Below are 24,290 nucleotides of genomic sequence, written 5' to 3' on the forward strand. Positions count from 1 at the left end.
AGATAATCCAAAAACTATGCAATTTCATTTTGGGATTAACACTCTATACAATAAGTATTAACAGCCTTCTTAATTACCTTGAGAAGATTTGGGGAGAAGTCACCCCCATCATTAAGCCGTGAAAGGTTTCCTATGAACTGCTGGCAAGACATCCTCTTTCCAATATTCTGAAAAACAGTAACATGGGATGTGTCTTAATTAATGGAGGCAAAAAGGAGTAGAACAAACAAAAAGAGAAGATCCACCTCCCATATAATCTGTCGTTATCATCACCAGTTTAACAGCCATTTTCCAGGTTTACAGACTCATCCATCTGATCATTCTTATCTCAGTTCTTTGCCGGTTTGCTTCATGTTCTGTTTTCCTCAGCCATGTCTTGCTTTCTTTACAGTCCTTACACTCTCCCATCATGCCTTTATCTTACTACCTCTCTTACATCTTTCCTGCTACCAAGATTACTTTCCCACAGTGCATCAGGCCTTGGACCATCATAAAATGGGTTTTCAGCCTTTGTGGTTTGCTCAGGTTCCTCATGTTCCTGTTTGATGTAGGGAGTACTATGGGTTGTAGCCTACCTCTGTTTTGTAACTCTGATGCTTGTTATCTCACCATCAAGAAGGGTTTGGAGCAGAGAGTGGGTTTTTGATGTCACCCTCCTTTAGTGGTCTTTATAGACAGTGAACTTATACTAACCACAGGTCACTAAAGTGTTTTTGCCTAGCCTAGCAGGAATAGAAAGTTGTTTAAAAGAAAAATACATGTTGAGAGTTTAAATGAGGTTTCAAACTCAGAGGCAGACACACTGACTGCATTTTGGGAGAAAAAATTGCTTCATTGCTAGAGAATACCAGAAAAAGAGGCTTACCCTGCTCCAGCCAGAATTGTGTGACCAAGAAGTACAACATTGCACTTTTCCTGAGTTGTGTGCTCAGGAATTACACTGGAGGAATGAGCCACTGTTAGGTTGTAGGTGCAGTAGGATATAAATTGTAATTTCTTACTGGGCAGTGACTCTATCCATTGCATGCGTTTAGCTGTCCTTCGCTCAATTTCAGACGTACTGCCCCTTATTTCTTTACCAGCAAGCCCGCGATTCTCAAAAGAATCGCAAATCCAAAAATGGCAATCACTTTCTGTTCCCTTCGATACTGGGAGGGATGAAATATCATGGAGGGTGGGTGCGTCCTGGGACAGTTCATTTAATTAAATAAACATATTTGTACTACAGCGGTGTCTTTTTGGAGCTGTGACTCAGTTGTAGGCGCCTTCGTTTATTGTTTTTAGCTATGCAGTCTCGTTTTTGTTTTTCTATGGCTGTGTCGTCAGCGAGAAGTCATTTGCTGACTGCGGCGGATTCGCGTGCTGAAGTGGCCATGGCGGCGGATCCGGGCATGGAGGGCTACATTACTAAACGAATGTGGTATATGCAGTGGTGTGGGCGGTCGCGTTCGGGCGGCTGTACAACCTGGCGTGCACGCTTTACCTCAGGTTTAGTTTACAGGTCGTAGCCATGGTAAAGTTTTCATTTAATTAAATAAACATATTTGTACTACAGCGGTTTCTTTGTGTGGGCACCTTCGTTCATTCTTTTTATCCATACGGGCTCGTTTACAGGTCATAGCCATACGGGCTTGTGTTTGTATTTAGTTAAGCTCTTTCATTGTGGAACCGTGACGTCTTTGCTTCTGGTGTGTCTGAAGCGTGTCGTAGGAGCCTCCGTGTATTGTGTTTATCTATGTGGTCTCGTCTTTGTTGTTCTGTGGCTGTGTCATTAGGTAGAAGTCGTTTACTGTTAGGAAGCATACTCCAACCTATACACACTGACTGGTGGCACAATGGATTATTCGTTTTGGATCTGTGCCTCTCTTGCATGTAGTATTTCAGAAATGCGTTGTAGGCACCTTTGAGCTCTGTGTTGTTGGAGCCGTGACTCCTTTGCGTCCGCTGTTTCAGAGGCGCGTTGTAGGCGCCTTCGTTCATTTTGTTTATCCATACGGGCTCGTTTTTGTATTTCTGTTACTTGAGGTGTTTCGTTTTGGAGCCGTGACTTCTTTGCTTGTGGTGTTTGTGAAGCGCGTGGTAGGTGTCTCCATTTATTGTTTGTATCCATGCGGTCTTGTTGTTGTTTCTCTGTTACTGAATTACCGTTATGTGATTCAAACATGCCACACAGACTGCTGGCACATACATACTACTGACTCTGGGAGGCCGCTGCGTTTGACTGTGGGTTGTGGTGTTTGGGCGGTGTTTGGGCGCCACCTACTGACTCTGGGAAGCCGCTGCGTTTGACTCTGGGGCGCCGCGGCGCACTGCGCATGCGTATCGGTGCATCCGTGCATAAATTAAAACTGTGGTTTAGTAATATAGATATACAGTTTGTGTTATTTCATGCCTTGTATTGTGCATTCCTTGATTTGGCTTTTCATGTTAAATATTCTCTCAACACAATTTGGTACTTCTGACAATTGATACTAGGTGTAGTGTCCTGTTATTATTGGGTTAGGGGAAGCAGGACAGAGAATTTTAGAGCCCTATTATTTTATTTATAAAGTGTAGCAGTGGACCTCATTTAGACTTTTCTCAACTTAATACTGGGAAATGGTAGACCCTACTGAAATCAAATCCAGCCATTTATACATCTACCCATTTTGTAAAAGTGCTTTAGAGTTTGGAGGGGTGGGGATTATGTGGGCAAGTGGCGGGCATAAGGTAGGAGGTGACCTTGGATGGAACGTCAATCTTTCATGGAGCAAAATCCCATATAGGCACATAATCACTCATATAGCATCAGTTTAGATCCATCCATTGCTCTCATCTACTTGTCTTTGGGATGTGGTAGGAAAACTGGAAAACCAGGAGAAAACTCAGAAGTCCATACAGAAAATGACCTAGCCAAGCAGTGCAGACTGACCTCTGAAATAAGATACTAAGGCCACTGTGTGAATATATTAATGAGTATACATTGAAATACACTTTTACATGATGAATTAATCAATAAATTAAATTTGAGTCATTTATGAATCTGCTCTGTCCAGAGCTCAGGTACATGGAAGCTGAAGCCTATCCTAGACATTTTGGGTAAAAAGGAGGAAATAACCTGAAATTATACGCCAATCCATTCAAGGCACACATGCACACCATGCCTGTTTAGAGCTTTCAGTTAACTTAATTTGCAGATCTGTAGAGAAAGCCTGAGTGCAGAACACATGGAGAGCTGAGAAATTTCACATGGAAAAGTGACCTGCCTGGGATTTGAGCCCAGAGCTGTGAACCAAAAATGACACCACACATGTGAAAGTATGGCTACAATCTGGAGATATAGCACACTTGATTTAATCCCCGCTTTAAGTGTGAGAATTTAAGTCATCCTCTTATGCTACACTGGCATAAAAGACATGGGTGGTGCAGTGGGCTAATGCAGCTGGCTCATGGATCCCATGCCTAGCTGTTGTCTGTGTGGATTTTTAATATTCTCCTCATGTTTCTGTGGCTTTTCCACAAGATACTTCATTTTTCATCCCACTTCCCTGAAGACTTGTTGGTTAGGCTACCTAACTGGCCCTTTATGAGTGCAAGTATGGATGTGCAGCAAGTGTAAGTGGGCCCTGCAATGGTTGGTGTTGTTTCTTGCCTTGTACCCACTACTGCCAGTATGGGCTTAGACACTTGTGATCCTGAATCAACTTAAGTGGGTTTGAGAATAAGATAAGGTAAAAGAGAAAGTCATGCTTTCCATTCACGGAGACTAGCCTGAGGTACCCATGGGTAAAGTCTATTTATATTGCATGAACTGTCAAGAACGCCTGCTGCTCTAATGTATGCTTTGTCTTTCAGTGATCTGACCCCATTACCTGTTAAAAAAAAAAAAAAGATGGAAAAAGCGATTTCTTAGCTGGAGTTAGATGAGTGACTACACATAGTATTTAACCCAGAAACAAAGGAATAAATAGTGCATTGTATGTCCCCAGCATTGTCTGTTTTCTTCAAGACCTTGACAAAACTGTTTAGCCACCTCAAACTACCCAACCAAGCTCTTTTTGAGAATTTATAAAATCTGATAAAAATACAAATCCACTGCATATTTATATAGACATAATATTAGAGGGCATTCAATAGAGGGTGTGAGCAAAATTCATCGTTCAGAGTGAAGCTGGTTAAAAATCCTGCAGACACCTTCACCAGATTGTACATTAAATTGCATTCCCTTTTGAACTAGCACCTGCCAAAAAGACACGTCGTTCCTCCATGGGTGAGGAAACAAAGAAAGCTGTTAGATAAAGGGAAGACAAATTAGGTTGGACTAAGACGTAAGTGCAGAAGCTTTTAAAACATTTCTCAGTACAATGAGCAGAGTGAGTATTGCGTGTATTCTGAAAATTTCACACAGGAAAGTGACCTGTGTTTGATTTGAGCCTAGAGCTGTGAACCAACACCACAAATTGAAACGTATGGTTATAATCTGGAGATACACTGCAGTTTACGTAATCCCTGCTTTAAGTGTGAGAATTGAAGACATCTTCTTATTCACTACACTAGCATAAAAGGCATGGGTGGCACAGTGGGCTAGTGCTGATGCTTTATGCTTTACAGATCCCATGCTTGGTCTCTGTTTGTGTGGAGTTTGCATGCTTTCCTCAAGTCTCTGTGGGTTTTCCACCAGCTACTTTGGTGGAAGGCAACAAAGCAACAAAAAATGAGAAACAGTTAAAAAACAGATGGACGCCAAACCAAACGCACGTTTTCCAGTTCAGGATTGCAAGAGCCCAGAGGCTATTTCAGCAGCACAGATTTTCCATCCATCCATTTTATAAGGTGATCATCAAATTCATGGTCACATAGAAGTGGTTTCTGTCCCAACAACTGTGATCACAAGGAAGGAACCAGTCAACAGTGAGTTATTGGCAAACCAAATTCAGGGTCACAGTTGAAGTGGGATTATTGGGACAATGTAGTAACCAACCATGGAGAGAGAAGCAGTGCATCATATTGCCCACACACACACACACACACACACATACTGACCAGTTTTGAGTTTACAGTTAACAAGTTGTTGTTAGGAAGACCCATGCAGATAGAGAACATGAAAACTTGGGTGTAGGACATGGGATCTGTGAAGTTAGCCCTAACCACTGCACCACCCAGGAATGAACTTTGGTACCTCATCCAAAATCATCATAGGAGGAGTTTACAGGAAAGATGACACCTTCTATTGTAGTCAGATAGGTCCCCATAGTATAATTAGTCAGGTCATGAGTGATTAGTGTGATTTAGCCTAATTTCCTTATATGCTTAGGGGTACTGCACAAACATAAAATTATCTACAGTGGATACAGAAAGTATTCAGACCCATTCACTTTATGCACACTTTATTGAGTTGTAGATTTAAATAGATAAATGCAGTATGTCATTTTTGCCCATCAGGATAAAGATGGCTTAGAAAATGAATGAATGAATGAATCTACACTCAATAATCCATAATGACAAAGTGAAAAACACATTTTCAGAAAGGTTTGCAAATTAATTTATCTACAAGGAGCACTTGATGGACTGATTGATTGTGTTTATAGTTCGTGGGATGAAACTGTTTTTGAACCGCGAGGTCCATACAGGAAAGGCTCTGAAGTGTTTGCTGTATGGAAGCAGTTCAATAGACAGCATAGCTGAGGCAGCGTGTGCTTGATGCTGTATACCAATAATTCTCTTTCCGATCAGCTGCTGTAGAGCTGTGATTCCACATTCAAATACAGTGATATAAGTGGTGCAGTGATAGTAATAAGGAAAAAGATAATCCACTGTGGCAACCACTAACGGGAGCAGCTGAAAGAAGAAGAAGAAGGTGCAGTGAGAGTAACAATGCTACAGCAGCTATGGTATTTGGAATAGTTTGGCCATTCCGTGGACCATTATATTGTTACAGGTTAATTACAATCAGATTTCTTAAACTAATAAACAATATGCAGTTAATTTCAGTGTATTTAATAAAGCCGCATCAGGAATATGGATCTAAAAAAGAAAGGGAAACCACACTGGAACAAAAGCACTGCTTTGACGGTGGGTGCCGGCAGTTTGCAAAACCGAGCGGAGAACTTGAGTATGCCAAGCATTTAGCTGGAGTGAAAATGTGTGTGGCTTTACGGCAAGTTTAGGTTTTATACATCGCGATTTGCGCGTGGAAACTGGAGTACACAACATTTTTGTGTGTATGCACCGTTTATACATGAGGACCCAGAAGTGCAGTGGCCTCAATAATTGTGAGGTGGAAGAACTTTGGAACTATCAGGACTCTTCCTAAAGTTGCTAATCTGGCCAAATTGTAACCAGGCCAGAAGGGCCTTTGCCAGGAAGCTGACCAAGAACCCAATTGTCACTGCAACAAAGCTTCAGATGTTTTCTCCTGAGATGGAAGAACCTGCCAGAAGGAAGGCCATCTCAGCAGCACTCCATCGATCAGGCATTTTTGGTAGGGTAGCAAACTACTGCTTGGGGTGGCAGTATTTAAAAGACTGAGAGCAAGAGGAAAATGATTCTCTGGTGTAATGAGACAAAAATCAAACTCTTTGGGCCAACATCCAAGCGCTGTTTCTGTTGAAGACCAGGTACTGCTCATTACCTGCATAATACTATCCCTACAGAGAAGCATGGTGGTGAAAGCATCATGCTGTGGGGCTGCTTCTAGGTGGCAGCAACAGGGGTACTAGTCACAATTGAGGGAAGGATGAACGCAGCCGAAAACATAGAGGTCCTTGAAAAAAACCTATTCCAGAGTGCATGTTCACCTAGAACATAACACTGACCCAAAGCATAGAGCCAAGACAGTACTGGAGTGGCCTCAGGACAAGTCTATGACTGTCTTTGAATGGTCCAGCCAAAGCCCAGAGTTAAACCCCATAGAACATCTGTGGAGAGACCTGAAGATGGTTGTTTCAGATGCTTCCTATTCAAACTTATGGACCCTGAGAGGTGAGAGGATCTACCACAGAATAAACGGCTCAAATGCAGGGGTGCAAATCTTGTACCAAAGAAGACTTGAAGCTATTATTGCTGTCACAGGGGCTTCTACAAAGTACTGACTTAAAGGTCTAAACAATTATAGGAATGGGAGAGTTTATTTTTGATACATTTGCAAATCTTTCTGAAAACATGTTTTCACTTTGTCATTATTGGGTACTGAGTGTAGCTTGATAGGCAAAAATGGCAAATCTGCCAATGTAAAATTAACTGTACAACACAATAAAGTGTGTAGAAAGGGAAGAGGTCTGAATGCTTTCTGAATCCAGTGCATGCAGGACAGTACAGTCATGTACAGATTTAGTACCCAGGGCTTCAATCCTGCACCCATTTAATGTCTGTGTAAGGTTTGCAGATGTTTCTACTGTCTGCAAGGGCTTTTCTTGGGATACTTCAATTTTTCATTTTGCATCCCAATAGGAGGTGCATGAGTGATATGGCCAGGCTAGTATGTGACCCGACATGGCCATGAATTGGATTAAAAGTGTTTGAGAACGTTGCTAACTCTCTAATCTTGCCTTTCCCTCCTTTCAAGTGTGCACAATACAGACAAGACATGTAAAGCAAAGGTACCCTTGATCTCAGATTCTGAGAGGTTTTTATCTGTCATGGGTGTGCCACCTTATGACAAATGCTTTATCATGTTGTCTCCACAGAGGTGGACTTCTCTTTCGAGACTTGGTAGCAAAACAAAAGTTTGATTAGTTATAACTGCGTTAGTCACACGCAGTATTCAGCTTTCATCCCAACCCAGTATTTAAAATGGATTTAATTGCTAGTTGCATGTGGCAAGAGAGGAGAACAGAGTATCTCATTAGATATGCCTTTTGTTGTTTACTCAGAAGATTAGTTTTATCTGACAAATATTTAAATAGATAGAAGAGAAAAAGGGGTGTACAGTATAATCACAATTCTGCATGCATCTAAGTTATTTATCTCAAATTAACACTTGTAAATTGTTAGCATTCTGCTGTAAGTTTTTTTAACCGGCAATGTACTATTTTTGTGCTGCTTACAGTACATGGAAAAAGACGTTTCACAGTTGAGCTTATTTGCTGTATCTACTATGCAGGAATCCATTATGTCGGATGGTAAGGGCCTTTACCTGGCCGGGACGCCAGCTGGGTGGAAGGACTGAGGGAGAGACCATGTTTGGAGCATTATCTTCCCTGGGACGATAGAGGACAGTCCCCCTGGGTTGCTGTAGCACCACAGACTCCCACAGGGTACGCTGGGAACTGGAGTTTGGAGCTGCCCTGCTGGGTTCCAGGGGTGCTGCCAGGGGGTGCTGCAGGTACGACTGAGTCCTTTGTGGCACTGCTTCTGACACACCTGGAAGTGATGCTGGAAGAAGGTCGTGGAGCACCTGGGGCACTTCCAGGTGCCCCATAAAAGAGGTGGTAGAGGACAACGCTTGTGAGAAGGAGTAGAGGAGGAAGTGACTTGAAAGAGAGACATGAAAAGAAACAAGAGATTGTGTATGTGGTACTGCTTAATTATAATGTGCTGCTGTGGGGAGCGAGGGAAAAGTGCTTTGCCACGGAAATAAACGCGTGCTGTCTTGAACTTGTGTCTCTGCCTGTCTGCGTCGGGGTTGGGGTGACTAGAATGCCCCTGGTTTCCCCAACATCCATCCATTTTCTAGCCTGCTTCTCTACTTCAGTGTTGCACAATTTCCAAATCCTCTCTCAGAAACCCTGAGAGAAATACATGATCCAAACCTGGATGGAACACTAAGTCTGCACAAAGCAGGCTCATAGACACTCACCCACTAGGGGAGAAATTAGAGAAATCAGTTGGCCTAAGAGAAGGTTTATGGATGTGGTGAGAGAGGAGATGGAGGTGATGGGTGTGACAGAACAAGATGTAGAGGAGAGGAAGATATGGAACAAGATGATCCGCTGTGGCAACCCCTAATGGGAGCAGCCGAAAGAAGAAGAAGAAGTTATGAGGCCAATAATTAAGTGAAGGAAGGAAGATCCAGAGAGAAGTTATACATTCCACACAGACAGTGCTGGGATTTGAACTTGGGGCTCTTCAGTGGGAATTGTTTTTCATTAATATGATGTGACATTCTTACTGTCATAATTTTTATAGTGTTGTTCATGATATTATCTCGTGTCATTTTGCAGTTGTGGACATGTTATTTGTCACAACGGCACTGATTGGTGGTCATGTGTTTGGTTGGTGGTGTTGCGTACAACACAATGATACAAGCATCCTAAAAGATATCAGTGCAGTGATAACCGTGTCCAAGTTTTGTAAAATGTCTTTAGAACTATCATATAATTATTTAGGAAAAAGTCATTTAGGTAGTTCCAGTATTTCAAATTTTACAATCGGTTTCCTTTGTCCAGTTCCTGGTTTTGACTTTTTGCTTAGCCCATGACTATTTTTGAATTCCATCTCTCGATATTTCGTCCATGTCCCTTCAAGATGTGCCTTTCCATTCTGCTCACATTCACACTCTGGAGCTATTAAGCAATAGTGAATATAAATCCAGTCATTAAAATTTACCATGGTTGGCTAACTAAAACATCAGAACTTTGTCATGACAGTTTCATCCAGTTGTTTTTTTTAATCAGTGTATTAACTTTTTCATCTTTTTTTTTTCAAGAAATGTGAATAAGTTAGTATGTAACCAATCACAGGCCTAACACTTTGAAAGTGTTACTAACACTCTGCGCTTGCCTTTCCTTTCGCCGATATGTGTATGATACAGGCATGCAGGCAAAGCTATCCTTGATCTTTCCTGGTACACTTTCCATCGCTCACACTCCAGAGCTGGAAGGCAGTAGTGAATGTACAGTATATCTAGTTTTTAATTTTATCATTGCTGGCAGACTAAAAAGTTGGAACATCAATTTCATCTTCTTGATTTTGTTAATCTGTGTATTGACTTTTTAACCTCTTTTTAAAAGAAATGTGAAGAGTTGGATTATTTTATTTTTTCTCTTTATTCTGGATTTAGTTAATTTCCTTTCACATACCATTATAGGTCTTTGAGCTACAGATATAGATGAAAATAATTACTATCTTATTGTGACAAGAATAATTGTTTTTACGCAGCTATTTTGAGACTTCTTTTTACTTTCTCGTATACAAAGTAGTAGGGAAAGTATTGTAATCGTCCAAAGATTTGATGACGAGATTTTGATGAATCTTGATGTTTTAGACCTCCCATATACAAAGTATAGAGAAAGTATTGGAATTCTCCAAAAGTTCCATTTTGAGATTTTGATGAATCTCAACTTTTTAGACCTCATTGAGTTCGAAAATACCATTTTTGGAATTATATCTGTGTGTCTGTCTTTCTGTCTGTGCGTGTGTGTGCGTAACACGATAACTTGAGTATGCTTTCACTTAGGTTAACCACATTTTCATACAAGTATTAGGTACAAAACGTAGATTTCTATCAACTTTTGGGTTATTTCAGTTAACCGGAAGTGGTACTTTACCTTTTATTCATGCAGTTGCAGAATCCGATTTATTCAACTTTACTTTTATAATAATTATTAAATATGTTATTAATTTGATTTGATTTGTTGTTGATGGTTCTTTAATATACATAATGAAAAAATATAACCATTGTCTTGCGGTTTACTCCACAATTATCCACTCCCAATTTTTTTTGCAATATTGTCAGAGTGCTGCCCGTAAAACCAGGAGTATGTTGCATGTAATTTCTTTCCTGTGACACCATAAAGGATGGTGCACTGCACCTCCTGGTCATCCAATATTATAAAGTGTCACACACGTGTGAATAGGAGACAGCTAAAGGGCCTGAGTAATGTTAATACCATAGATAGATATCAGACCAGGGGGCGGCAGGGTGTGCTGACTGTCTTTCTCAGTTTCTTGCAAACCATTCCCAGGAAATCCCACCAGGTCCCGGCGCCTTAGATGACGTCACTTCCGGTTCTGGCATTTTGGATGATGTCACTTCTGGTTCCAGCCACGATGACGTCACTTCCTCTCCGGTCCTTTAAAACCGCCATCTTACCTCCAGTCTGGGAGTTCTGTTTTGGACTCAGTCTTGTTCAATTATTTTCAAACTTTTGCAGCCAGGATATACTGTAATATACGGATGGCTGACCCAAATCTTTATAATGTCTGGAGAGTATTTCTTCTCACAAAAGTTAAAACAAACTTAACGCATGTGTTTACTTTAGTGATTTCTGGTTTCTGATTCTGTGATACATGAAAAATATTGACTTGGTTTTTGATATACGTTTCTTCTGCCTGTCCTTATTAGTTAAAATATTTTTGCTCCCTTCATTAGCATTGACAAAGAGTAACTATGTAGTATTGTGATGTTCTTCTACTGTATGATTTGCATTTGGTGGACTTTTATACACAAAGTGAGTTTTTTGTAAAGTAAAGAATTCAGTTTTGCCATTGTTTTTGTCTAGAAACAGTTTTTAAAAAGTTGTGCATTTTTACCAATTATCTTTTAACACCATTTTGTTTTGCTATGGGCACCACCATTTTGGAGCCATTGTGTTGTCTGTTGCCCTGTCAATATTACCCTGGACCGCCTAGGAATGTTCAGTGTGTGACATCATTGGAATGGCCGAGATCAGGATAAAAACTTTTTGAATTACCGTATTTTTTGCACCGTAAGACGCACCTGACCATTAGACGCACCTAGGTTTAGAGGAGGAATACAAGAAAAAAAATATTCTGAACCAAATGGTGCACTAATATGTTTAATAAAATATAGCAGAATAATATTTCAAACATGTAAATTCAACAGCGGTATTAAGAAACATCATCACTGTCATTAACAAATAAGGACAGACTTTAAGGTTCAAGCACTCTTCTAGTTTTATGGAAACCCCAAGAACTCCTCATCGCTAGTGTCAGAATTTATGAATCTCAGTTGCTCACAATCACTTTGCAGGAGCACATACCTATCATCACGCGGCATAACCTGTCCAAAGCCACCAGGGGACAAAGCACGTTTGGACCAATGCTTCCTGAAGTTATATCGTCAGTCTAGTCCCATCTATATTTGTAATGCCACAAAGCCCTTCATCTCGTGTTTTGTTGTGGGTTTCCAGTTTGAAAAATGAGAATGCGGTGCAAGCACAGCCCTCGATTCAAAAAATTGCTCTGCATACCTGTTTGTCTCGTCTGACAGTAGCTGAAAGGCAGCTTCAGGAAAGAACAGCCTGAAGTAGTCTAGCGGCTGGTAATCTGTCGAGTCCAACAGCAAGCCATACTGTCTTGTGAAGTCCGGTAGCCAGTTTGGCTCCCACGGATCAATGTCTAGGTATTCCTCCCACACGAACCTTGCCATAGGTGCATCGGCAGCATGAATATGCTCAGCTGGGGCGGCATCGGCTGGTGTCCCGATCAGCTGATGCCAGTTCCTCACTATCTTGTTCGATCTCCTGATCACTCTCAACAAAATCAGATTCTGAAAAATCAGAGTCCGATTCAGTGATAATGCGCAAAACATTGTCTGCTGAGTATTTTGTTTTCTGCACTCGCTTCGCTCCCTCATAAGATGTAGATGCCATCTTGCCTTTGTGTATATTTGTTTACATTTCGCAACTCACACACACGCAAGGATTAGATGCCGAGTCAATGAGTCTAACATTCCTCCAAGCACAGAGGGAATGCCTGTAACGTAACAGGGAGTTTTGTCGCCCTCTACCCCTGGATGTCGACTTTTGTCAGGTAATACACATCATGGTCTGTGACGCAATATTCGCTCCATAAGACGCACAGACATTTCCAACCTTCTTTTGGGGGAAAAAAAAGTGCGTCTTATGGTGCGAAAAATACGGTAAATCTTTTGCTCTAAAATCTTTGATTTTTAGACTGTTGTTTTGAACTTGACAACAGATCGGTTAGATTTTTGGTAACAGCCTTAGCTTGTCCTTTTGGACTACATCTCATCTCATGATCCTATTCCTAAAAAATCTTCACTGTCTCAATTCACATCAGTGTATTTACTGTAAAGTCTGATTGCTCTGAGCAAAAGAATCGGTTTCTCAGGCCAGTGCTGTCACGGATATGCTCTGAAATGTCAAAGATCATCTTCATATTGTTAGTTTTTCATTTGAAAACTTATTTTTGAAAAATGTTATTGCTGTTCTTATGATGTCACATCGGTGCCATTTACTTTGTTAGTGGGTGCTGCCATTTTCAGAATTACTTTCATTATGGCAGCATTACTGTTTTTAGTTACCACTCTTGTTGCTAGTCATGTGGTAACTGAAGCTGTGATATGCGATGTCATTGTTCTGTTTTTATAAAAGAGGGTGGTGCTTTAGATTTACGAGGGACATTCAAAAAGTTTCTGCACTTTTATATTTTCGTTAGAAACTGTGAATGCAGCAGGAGTAGTAACTGGGCATTAAAAAGTTGGTATGACGCTGGGAAAATTGCATCACAAATGAAGGTGGCTATGTAGAAAAGTGATTTAATTTGTTTTTGAAATTCTTAATAAACAGAGTTCAAAAAATGTGCCGAATATTTTTGAACGTCCCTCGTACTAAAAAAAAGCATATTAGAAAGAATTAGGGCTCTTTATGGCTTCATTTTTTATATTGTGTTCTACCATTTGATTTCTTTGTACTCTTTTGGCAGTTAGATCCGTGCCTAACTGCTGACAACTTTGTTTCATCTCCTGACTCCAGGACTGGCTCTAGGATAAGGACAAGAAAGCTCCTGTTTCCGTGGTCCCCATACCAACCAGGGTGGCTGCCCTCTCGTAGTCCGGAGGAGGCGTAGTCCCTCTTCCAGTTCTTCCATGCGTCCCGGCTGGGTACCGCCCCCAGCTGCTCGCCACACAACCAAAAAGAAACAAAGGGCCCACTGATTCTGTGTTCTTTTGCATTATCTATTCAACTAGCATGTTGAACATATCATAAGGAAATCGTATTGGAGGAAGTAAAAACTAACAACAAAACTAAAGGTGATCATCAAAATTCAGTTAAGTGTTTCTCACAACACATTTGGTGGGTTTATAAGCTGACTATGTCCGCCAAATATTTTCCTGAAAATCTGCTATGCGGTTGGCTTAGATGAACTTTTTTTTCCTAGCACACCATGATGCTTTGCAAGGCCAGCATGATGTCACAGATCTGTAGCAGCCAGTTTTGGATGGGATAGCCCCCTGAATATATAATACTGATTGTAGTAGTGATCTAAAAATTAGCAGAAGATACAAACATAAAACACACACACGTACATTAAAGGAAACTGGAAATGTGTCTGTGTATTTGTGTCTTATTATCGTCTCGTATGGACTTGTAATTGTACTTTTTGCTTTGCAAGAGGTGAGTACCTACTATTGAACCATTGGAGGGCAAGCCTTAGTGAATTCATGTTTCCTACCTGCAAGAAATTTACTGTCCTTATATTTAATTCTATTCGTTTTACCTCAGGGAAGAATGGTGGCACAGTGGTTAGCACTGCTGCCTCACAACTGAGGGCATATCTTTGGACATAATAATGGGTCCAGCATAATTGACAGGCAGATCATTAAAAAAAAACACAGACAAAAAACCCACAATATAAAGTTTTATCCAAGATCTTCATACAAGAAGAATTAGTATAATGCAATAGAAAGAGTAAGGCCAGAATTCTGGAGTGTTAGGAGTTTCAGGTCAAGGGAACACACTAGGCCATCTATAGTTAAAGAAAGAGTAAGAGGCTATATGTACTGGAGGTAAAGTTAGATTTTATTCCTTGATTTAATAAATTCATTTTTATACTTTCCCTGTTCTAAATTACTTGTAAATGAAGAACCCCTTGAATTTTAGCCATCATTCTATGTGCTCTGAGAGATCCACAAGTCACCCTATCACACATAAGCTCTCAGTCAGTGATAGTTCAGTTAGTACATTTCTGAGCAAGCATCATTAAAACTTAAAATCCAACTCACATGGCCATGGAGGTCTGTGTTGAGCAGCATGAGGGCACAAGTTAACGTATGAACGCCATCTGAAACAGAAAAAGGGTCACACGTAACAGCACTTGCATAACTGAATGGTTTAATCAGCCTTTCAATCAGGCCTCATTCTCTATATGAGTGGTTCCTTTCACTGTGAACCTTGTTGCACCGCACAGAAGAATGAAAGAAACAAATATAAAAAATAAATAAATAAAATTATTGGTGGAAACATGCTATGCTTGGATATGATTATTTGATTGTGGGGTTCTTTAAAATATCTGGGAAGAGGAAAGCTGACTGAAGAATGGATTTCTAAAACTCATTTCACCCGCTGAGCTCATTTATAAAAAAATGGCATTTTTTCTTCAGGATGTTTGGAAATATATATATATTTCAAGTCAGTTTAAAAAAAATCACTGCTCTTCCATTAGTAAAGGGGTACCACAGGTGGAAGTGGTACTTTGATATAGAGGGGTAGGGAATGAAAAGTTGAGGTGGGGGGTATGTTAGAAAGAGGAAGAAAAATCAGTATTTGACAGCATGACAAGATGGTGGCCACCATGGGGTGTAAGCACTGCACAGTATGTGTAGTGGGTGCCTGGGAACACAATTCTTAGCCAACATGTACATGCGGACAGACAGGGGACTAACACAAAGACACTAAATGTCCTAACTGGCAGGCCCATGTTACCCAGTATTAAAGTAGCCAAGGGGGTGCTGGGACCCATGTGGTTACCACAGAGCATTAAAATGGCCTCAGAATATTTTAATGAATATTAGCATCTTCTTTTTAAACACATACCTCAAAAGGGACAATAAAGTATTCCAAGCAGTGAGGCAGAATGGCAGCAGGGCTTCCTCAAGACACAACAGTGAAATCTTGCTACATCCTTACATGGTTTGTTGTTGTCTTCATTTGTTAAGCATCACGAAAACTACTAAAGTAGTGAAAGATGGCTCAGAGGTAGAGTTTATCTAAATGCTGCTATGACCTTCTGTGGAGTAGCAGCTTAAACATTGTAATGTGTACCTTCTGTGGAGTAGCAGCTTAAACATTGTAATGTGTTCCCCTTACTCCATAGATAAGGGGTTTCAAACTCCGGTTCTGGAGGACCACAGCAGCTACAGGTTTTCATTCTGTTCCTTTTTCTAATCAGTGACCAGTTTTCACTGCTAATTAACTTTTTTTCCCCATAATTTTAATTAATATCCCCTGTTAGAAGGATTCAACCCTCTGAATTGATTCTTTTCTTCATTAAATGACTGCCAAACAAAAATGAGATGTGAAACGAGCCAATAAATGACCAGCTAAACTGGAGCTTCAAACTCCAACCAATTTCTTAATGAGAAGCCAATTCTTGCTGTTAATTATTTAATTCAAACAGTTTTCAAAACTGTTTTCTATTTTTTCTAAGAACATTGTCAAAATGTTTTGGTGAGAGATCAACCTTACTGAGACCTTCACCTTTCTTTATTTTCAGATAGTGTGTGATGGGCACAAATGAGCTGGTCATGTGGTGGCTTGTTTTGTGTCTCTTTATTGTTTGGCTGCTAATTAAGGAAAAAGAAACAACTAAGGGACCTGAGTCAAGCTAATTATAAGAAATAATTAGCAGCAAAAACTGGTCACTAATTAAGAAGATGGTAAGAATGAAAACCTGCAGCCACTGCGGCCCTCCAAGACTGGAGTTTGACACCCCTGCCATAGATGATTTGGAAAGCCACCACTTGTTAGGGACATTTTAAGCTAGAGTCAAGATGTAGGTGAAGCAAAGTGTCACTGGTGGAAAGCTACAGGGTCACTTGTCGACTGAGGTTTGTTCTGTTAACTACTTCTGTTAGTCCTTCCTAATAATTGTGTCATTGATTTAGTAGTTTCTAGGGTTGCTGATGCTGACTCTTTTCTCAGCACCCATTTCTCTACCTACCTAACTTGCTACATGGTAGTAGGTGTTGTTAGGATTAATAGAAAACTTTCATGAGGTACCCTGTCAAGATGTCTACAGTTCTACAAAGAATGACCATATCATTGCTTCCAATGTCTTACTAGACCTCTGGTTTTGTGTGTTACTTTACCTTCAGCTCTGACTTTATGCCTTAATTTCATATTTGTCTGTTCAGATCATTTGCTTTTTCTTGCAGGAGTATCATATCATTGACAAATTCATAACTCCAGCTTCTGTACGATTGGTTCTGTGAAGCAATCACTTGTAAGCACATTTATATGCTGTAGACCAGGCTCTTGTATAAGAGGGTCTACCCTGGGTATGTCACCACTGTTTATCTTTAGTACCTGTTGACTGAGACGTTCCCCCTTGTAACAATATCCCAGCACCCATTGTACAGTGTGATCGTTGCTTGTGTGGTTGAGCATGACATAAAGGGGGAAATGGTGGCAATGGGAAAATGGAGAAACCAACAAATAAGGCCAAAGACCTTCTAAGAAAGAACTAGTTGTTTTGAAAAATTCTATTTAATTAATTTAATTGTTCATCCTTTTTGTCTTATGAACAATAACTAAATGTTTTACTTTTTAGAGTGATTTGGTATTGTATTCTCCACTTATAAGGTATGACAGCCTTTGGTCTTGTTTTATGCTAGATAAAATATGATACAGCATGCTGCCAAAGCACATTGTAAAGAGTTAGAAGTCTGGCCTGATGTGAATTTCAGGACACTCCCTGGATGAGATACCAAAGAGTTGTTGGTGATTTGTACTAAGATGGATGTTAAACTAGGCTGGAATACTCTGCCTCAGGTGTCACAGGTCTTTGAGAGGGTTAGCAGAAGACTGAAGCCCCCCATACTTCACACAGCTGCAGGATTACTTGGGATTTGTAGGCATCATGGACATAGGGCAGAGATTTCAGGGAACTGCTAGATGGAACTCCATGGTAGAAGCTGATCTGTTTTACCATGGGCCACACTGACTTTGACATACTTTCAGTTATGTCTACATAACACTGGAAGCACTCTTGAGTCAGGTCTTAAAAGTGCTCTCCAGTCCTCATTTAGGAAAGCTCGAAGTTGGGTTGTAGTGCAAGCAAAGCTCATCTGGGGTGGAGGATGTGGAGGGCAGGAGATCAGTATTTGGGGGGAGAAATTCTGGAGACTTGGGGGAGACATTGGGGGAGATAAGTCTGGAGGAATCATGGTTAAGGAACCCTCAGTAGGTGCCAGTTAGTGGCACCTATTGTTAGAATAAAGGCAGCATGGTATGTAATAAAAAGAATGCAAAGCAAAGGTAAAGATCAATATACAGAAGTAAGGCCAGTGTTGATGGATGGTAATAAGAAAAAGAGAAGAAAAAAGCTTGAAACAAGTGAAATGAGAATGCTGAAGTGGGCCTTAGGTGACAGGTAGAGACTGAGCAATGAGAAAGTTAGGACAAGTGGTAAGGAAAGTAGTGATGGTATAAACATGTGGTTAGGACACATGATTGAGAGAATATGGAGAGATCTTTCAAAGGTAGAGGTTCAAAGAGGAGGCAGAGACACATGTGGGGGATCCGACTGAGCAGAGCTATGAGAAAGAGGGCCTTGAGGGATGAAAATACAGAGGATAGGCAAAGATGGAGGAGACTCATCAAGGCAGCCAACTCCAAACAAAGAGATGATGTAGAAGAAGAAAACAAAAAAAGGAGGAGAAGAATAATATTTGGTAAGGTCAAGGAGATGCATTTTGTTATTTTTATTGTATTTTATCTGTGTTTATAGCCTTCCCGTCTTTCCTCCTTGTTGTTTTCTCCAATAGACCCTATTATTTTAGACTTCTGGTTAGTATTGATCATTGTTTGGGGTCAGCAATCTGCTAATGAGTGCCCCCATCAGGTCACAACATAATCCAAAAGCAGACATCTAGCATCATCTAAAAATGATCAAACAAATTATACAATATCAGAAAATTAGCTCTTCATGTAACTTCCTCCCAATAATTCCAAAGACCACCTCAGAATTTTCTTTCTGCAGTTTGTATTCAATTTTACTGTCAGTCATTGCCCATACCTTAAATGAAAGCAATCTTTAACAGAATACTGGAACTGACACCAGATTGCAGAGATGTGTTAGCTCAGAAACTTTGCAGATGAGGAAAACACAACCTGCAAACTTCATTTAAAAGGGGACTTTTTTGGCATGTGCATAATATCTTTAATCACCAGTGATTGTGGTGTAGTGGATCCACGTCTTAGAATAAGGTGGCCTATCTCTCTATTATAAAAAAAAAATCTTGGGAGGGAGACTAGGGAGATGAGACGTGATCTTCTCAGAAGACAATTTGACATCCCACGAGAGACACTTTAACATCACACAAAGACAATTTGATGTCCTGCGAGAGACTCTTTAACATCACATGAGAGAAGGCAGTGAGACAACATTTAAAACAAGTTCACAGACATCTAACCTAGCAGTTGTTAGAATGCTTTTGGCAGACACACTTCATGTTCTCCCAGCTCTTAAAACAACGTCAAGCGACAAGCAGAACATGCAGCTCGCGTGAGTTCAGCACCCCCCCCCCCTTTACAACGCAAGCAGCAGAGACACAAAGTGGCAAAAGGACAGCTGCTCTACAGGCTTTTAAATGATCAATGTGCTGCGCGACAAACAGAACACGCAGCTTGCCAGCAGCAGCAGCAGAAAGACATCAGCTGATCCGACGGCATCTATTTAGCATATGTTTAACCGCCCCCCCCCTTCACAACACGAGCAGCGTTATACGTCCTGTGAGAAAGTGATTTAACCACGCCTGGGGCCGGAAATAAAGGACAAGTATTGTTTTTACAAAAGTTTTAAAGTAAAAGTGAAAATAATGCATATGTGACAATTCCCATGAAAATAACAATCTCTTTAAATTACTGTATATATCCGGTAAACCAAACCTGGGGGTGGACGAGCAGGGGGCGGAGCCCCCTAGTTATAATTATAATATATAAATAATTGGCTGGCTCGATCTCTGTGGATGTGCATGCTCAATTGGCTGCAGGGGGTTGGTGGAGTAATTGGGTGAGACACACCTGCATGTGAGGGTGCTGTCTGTCTCAGCTACTTCATTGGCTTCCTGCAGTTTGTGATTGGGACGATCACAGAGGCATATAAGGAAGAACTGGCACGAGAAAGTGGAGAATCGGAAAGAAAATGAAAGGAAAAAATTAAAGATAAAGGAAAGGACGAGTCCAGACAGAAAAAGAAAGGCTCCTGGGATGCAACTGGTAGCGTGGAGCTGATCCGCACTGGCACAGTAATTGAAAGCTTAGTTGCAATAAAAACTTAGGATGGGACCAATTTTGAATTATTATGGAAGAAGGCATAGCCTTATGTGGCAAAATAAGGTCACACCACATACAAGTGGTGAAAACATGTAGATATTAGCAAAGGAACTGTCTGGATGATGTTGATCTAAAGAACGCTTAGGACACTTATGCTAACCATTTTCCCAATCATTTGTAATCTTGAAAAAGTACCAACATCACCAACCCCCCGCCCACATACACATATTTGTAAAAATAGAACCTGAGAGAAAAAAATAAATCAGACATCACAGTTGTCACATTTCCTCACTAGCACACGACTGCTCTACTGCAATATTCAAGACATAAAACACCAGATGCCATTCAAGTCTGCTTACCTTCTGAAGGGATGCTGTCAGGGTTGCAAGCTAGATATCTTCGTGAAAAGTGAGACAGAACTCTTTCTCTTTCTTGAGTTTCCCCCATGAGTGCAAATTCCTTCAAAAAGGCCCTGAAAAAAGAAGTCAGGCCATGACAATGAGCATGCTGAGAGAATCTATCACAATTAAAAATGAACCAGCTTTGTTAACTGGCAAGTAAAAGCAATGTGATGCCAATTATAGAATCAATCTTTTGTGCATTTCATTTGATATTTTAACATAAATGATTTTAAGCCTAAAATCATGATTTTTTTTTTGCACAGTGACACAGTGGTAATCACTCCTGCATCACAGATCTTGAAAGCAAGTTTCCAATTTTGACCAGGTCTCTGTGTGGAGTTTGTAAGTTTTCACTGTGTCTGCATGGCTTTTTTTTTGTGTCATTTTCTTCCATATTCCAAAAATATATTTGTTAGGTTAGCTTAAAACTCTCAACTAAAAGGTAAATGTACCGTCCATTCCTTCAGTAGTACAACAAATGCTTTGTCAGATTCTGAATGGTGCATTACACAGATTACAGTTAATAATGGATAATATGTATGGGGTTACTACTAATGTGCTGGATGGCCCTTTGTGTGAGTGTAGGCAGTTGTGCCCAGTGATGGACTGGTGTCCCTTATAGGCCTTGCACCTAATGCAGCCAAGAAAGCATTACAGAACTGAATTAAGAGAAAAATCAGCAGAGTGCCACAAGATCTCTATCTAGAATAATTCATGATAGAAAGTGCACTTTTAGATAAGGTCATTCACTTCAGCTCTTTAGACTTTAATTGGTTCTGTATACTGGCAGCTAGCAATATATGGCCCTGCGCAAAGAAAGGGATCCCATTCATAGCAACATGAGCTTACCGTAACGCCTGATCCAGACTCATTCCAGAAAGGTTGAAGAAACGAAGGTACTCCTCAGCGACAAGCTTACTGAAGTCATTACTGCAGGGGAAAAGCGAAAAAGAGGAGATTTGAGCCAAAGAGTGTGACACATGAGGGGTGATTAAATGAGAATGTGTTAAAATGTGTGACACGTGGTGTGTTTTTAGACAGAGTGTGTTAAACATGAGGAGTGATTAAAAAGACAGAATGTGAGGCACATGGAGAAATTAAGAAGTGACATACAAGAAGTGATTAAAAGAGTAAAACGCAATGAGTGATGAAAAAGAGAGACAGCATGTAAGACCTCCAAGAGGTATGGAGGAATATTGTGGACAAAATTCTATAAAAAAATAAAATAACAAATAAATAAAAGTACTGTGACATGTCACAATAAATAAATAATAGCAACATACAATATTAGTATAAATGTATCAAGAAATATAATTTTTTAGAGATGTAATTATTTATTTATTTATAACAGTGAGTCTGCACACAACATGAAATTGTGGTATAGCGGGTCCGCGGCTTCAAAAAAAAAAAAGGGGCCAGTTTTAAATCCATAGAGCTGTGTCGCTCTCCGTGGGGGCGATTGCATGACCGCGGCGAGTTAATGAGGTAGTTGGAGTGAGTCACACCTGCATGTGTGGGTGTGATTGTTCTCAATTGCTTCATTGGCTTTCTTCGGCATGTGATTAAGGTGCTGCGCCCACAGAGACGTGAGTGTATATATACGGGTCGGCACAAGGAAAGAGGTAGAAATCAAAGATGGGAGGAAAAAAAAAAGATCGAAACAAAAGGAGGAATAAAAGAAAAGGAGAAAAGAAGGAATACAAGCTGGAGCCCCGTGAGGGAGCGTTAAAAGTGGCGGTCTAGGGGCTAGTTTGCCCCACTGAACATTCGGGTGGAGTGTGGTGAGCAAGGCAGGTACCCTCCCTAGGCTTCTGAGGTGCGACCATGTGAGCGCGAAGGTAGAAGGGAGGAGAGCTGACCTTGGACAGTCTGCCTGCCTGGTATCGAATACACCATCTGGGTGAATAATTTGAACTAACCAAAGAAGTAATCGTCGAAGTGGCTACAAGAAATAGGACTACAAACAGTTTATCCAAACATTGACATTTTATTATGAATATTTGTCTGCACGCCAGTGACGAATTCCTCAGCTGAAAGGTCTTTTTCTTCTCTGAAAAGAATCAAGGATCATTTAAGATCTACGATACAGCAAAATAAGCTGAATGCCCTTGCACTTTTTTGCATTGAAGCAGATATAACAAGATCTGTCAACTTCAATGAAACAATTGAAGCCTTTTCATGGACAAAAGCGCGAAGGAAGAAATTCTAGTAGGTATTTAAGACAACTTGAAGAAATTCGATGGAAAGTTTTTTTGTAGGTGTAAATGTTATGCAATTTCATAAGTAGTGTAGTAGTGTAGTTTTGAATTAAAAATATAATGTAGTTCAAAGATTATAAAGATTTTAAGTGCTTATATGTTTCAAAAATAAACTATTACATATTCAATTGAAAATTATAAATCAATCATAAATCATAATCAGAATTATGTGCTTTGGCCTTAGGGCATAGAAATGTGTAAATCCGGCCCTGGTGTCATTAATAGAGGGAATGTGACACATGGGAGATGGAAAGACATGTGAGTGTGAGACAAAAAGAGTGACTGACAGAGTGTGCCATTAAGAGAGGTTAAAACATGAGGCTTAATAAGAAGAGAGAGAGATGGCAGGACTCAGGTAATATGACACAGTCAAATAAAACAAGGAGAAAGGAACAAAAATGAAGAATTGACATTGACTATGAAAAGACTGAAGCACAAGTGAGAAGATACAACAGCAGGTTTGGACAAAGAGTGGAAGGAAGAAGTTAATAAACCAGTAAAAAAAACTCACTTCTTACTCAAGTGGCGGGCCACATCAGACTTCTTGAACCCATCCAAGTTGTACAACCTCTTAGCCAATCTCTTTGCAGCTTCAGCATCTGCTTTATTCCCATTGGTCAGTGTGTCTCCATTTCCCATACACAGAAGATCGGCACGTGCCTGCTCTGACTCCGAGTCTGCATTGCACTTGGAGCTCTCCTTTTGACTGCACCAGGAAATAATAACAAGAAATAGTTTCACAATACCCATCATCCACTTACAAACTAACAATCTGGTGCCTTCATTTAACACAACTGTCATGCTACTACGCTGGGTATGTGTACAACCTTACAGTCAGACTAAACTTGTCTTTGGGCATGTGTAGCACTTTTAGCATCATGTTTTTGGAACCCATTTTCTGCTGCTGCATTTCACTTCCATTCATAGTAGCGTCTCTTGTGTCTTTGTCTAGTCTTAATATTTCTTGATCATTTCTAGGTTTTTGACTGAATTTCTTTTATTATTTTGACCTTAATGTCTACATTAGTACCTACTCATTGTTTAATGTTCCTTATACTCATCTAATATTGAACAGTTTTTCATTTTGACTGCTCCCAGATGGTCTTACTATTCTGAATTCACCTGTAAATGGTGTTCCAGCAATTAAAGCCCACTAGTCCTCCGTGTTAAAAGAGTGGCAAAGAAGAAGAAGAGGTGATTAATGATTGGCAGAGCTACAGTAAGTATGAAGTGATGTGACACTGGCATAGCTTGATCTTTAGTCTGGGAAGTGTCAAATAGCAAAACACAAGATGGAACCGGTCTGGGCCAAGGTGACAGGACTCAGGGTCCACTTTAATGTTTTTTAGTGACATCTTTGTGATTGGGAGAAAAGTGGGTGTATCTTCACATTAAACTTGGATTCACCTTGAATTATCTTGTATTTCAATTTCTACACTGAACATATTCTA

General features: G+C 40.3%; 1 protein-coding gene across 1 annotated transcript in view; it reads right to left on the bottom strand.

Moving 5' to 3' along the window:
* psda (pleckstrin and Sec7 domain containing a) overlaps positions 1 to 24,290 on the bottom strand; it is a 176,935-nt gene that overhangs the window by 108,236 nt on the left and 44,409 nt on the right. The window contains exons 5-9 of the mRNA XM_028793390.2: positions 23,351 to 23,545; positions 21,431 to 21,511; positions 20,540 to 20,652; positions 14,909 to 14,967; positions 78 to 167 (exon numbers count right to left, since the gene is read on the bottom strand). Of these exons, the coding sequence (XP_028649223.2) occupies positions 78 to 167; positions 14,909 to 14,967; positions 20,540 to 20,652; positions 21,431 to 21,511; positions 23,351 to 23,545 (538 nt within the window). The remainder of the gene's footprint in view (positions 1 to 77; positions 168 to 14,908; positions 14,968 to 20,539; positions 20,653 to 21,430; positions 21,512 to 23,350; positions 23,546 to 24,290) is intronic.

This window comes from Erpetoichthys calabaricus, chromosome 2 (genome assembly GCF_900747795.2).
Source record: "Erpetoichthys calabaricus chromosome 2, fErpCal1.3, whole genome shotgun sequence".
Lineage (NCBI taxonomy): Eukaryota > Metazoa > Chordata > Cladistia > Polypteriformes > Polypteridae > Erpetoichthys > Erpetoichthys calabaricus.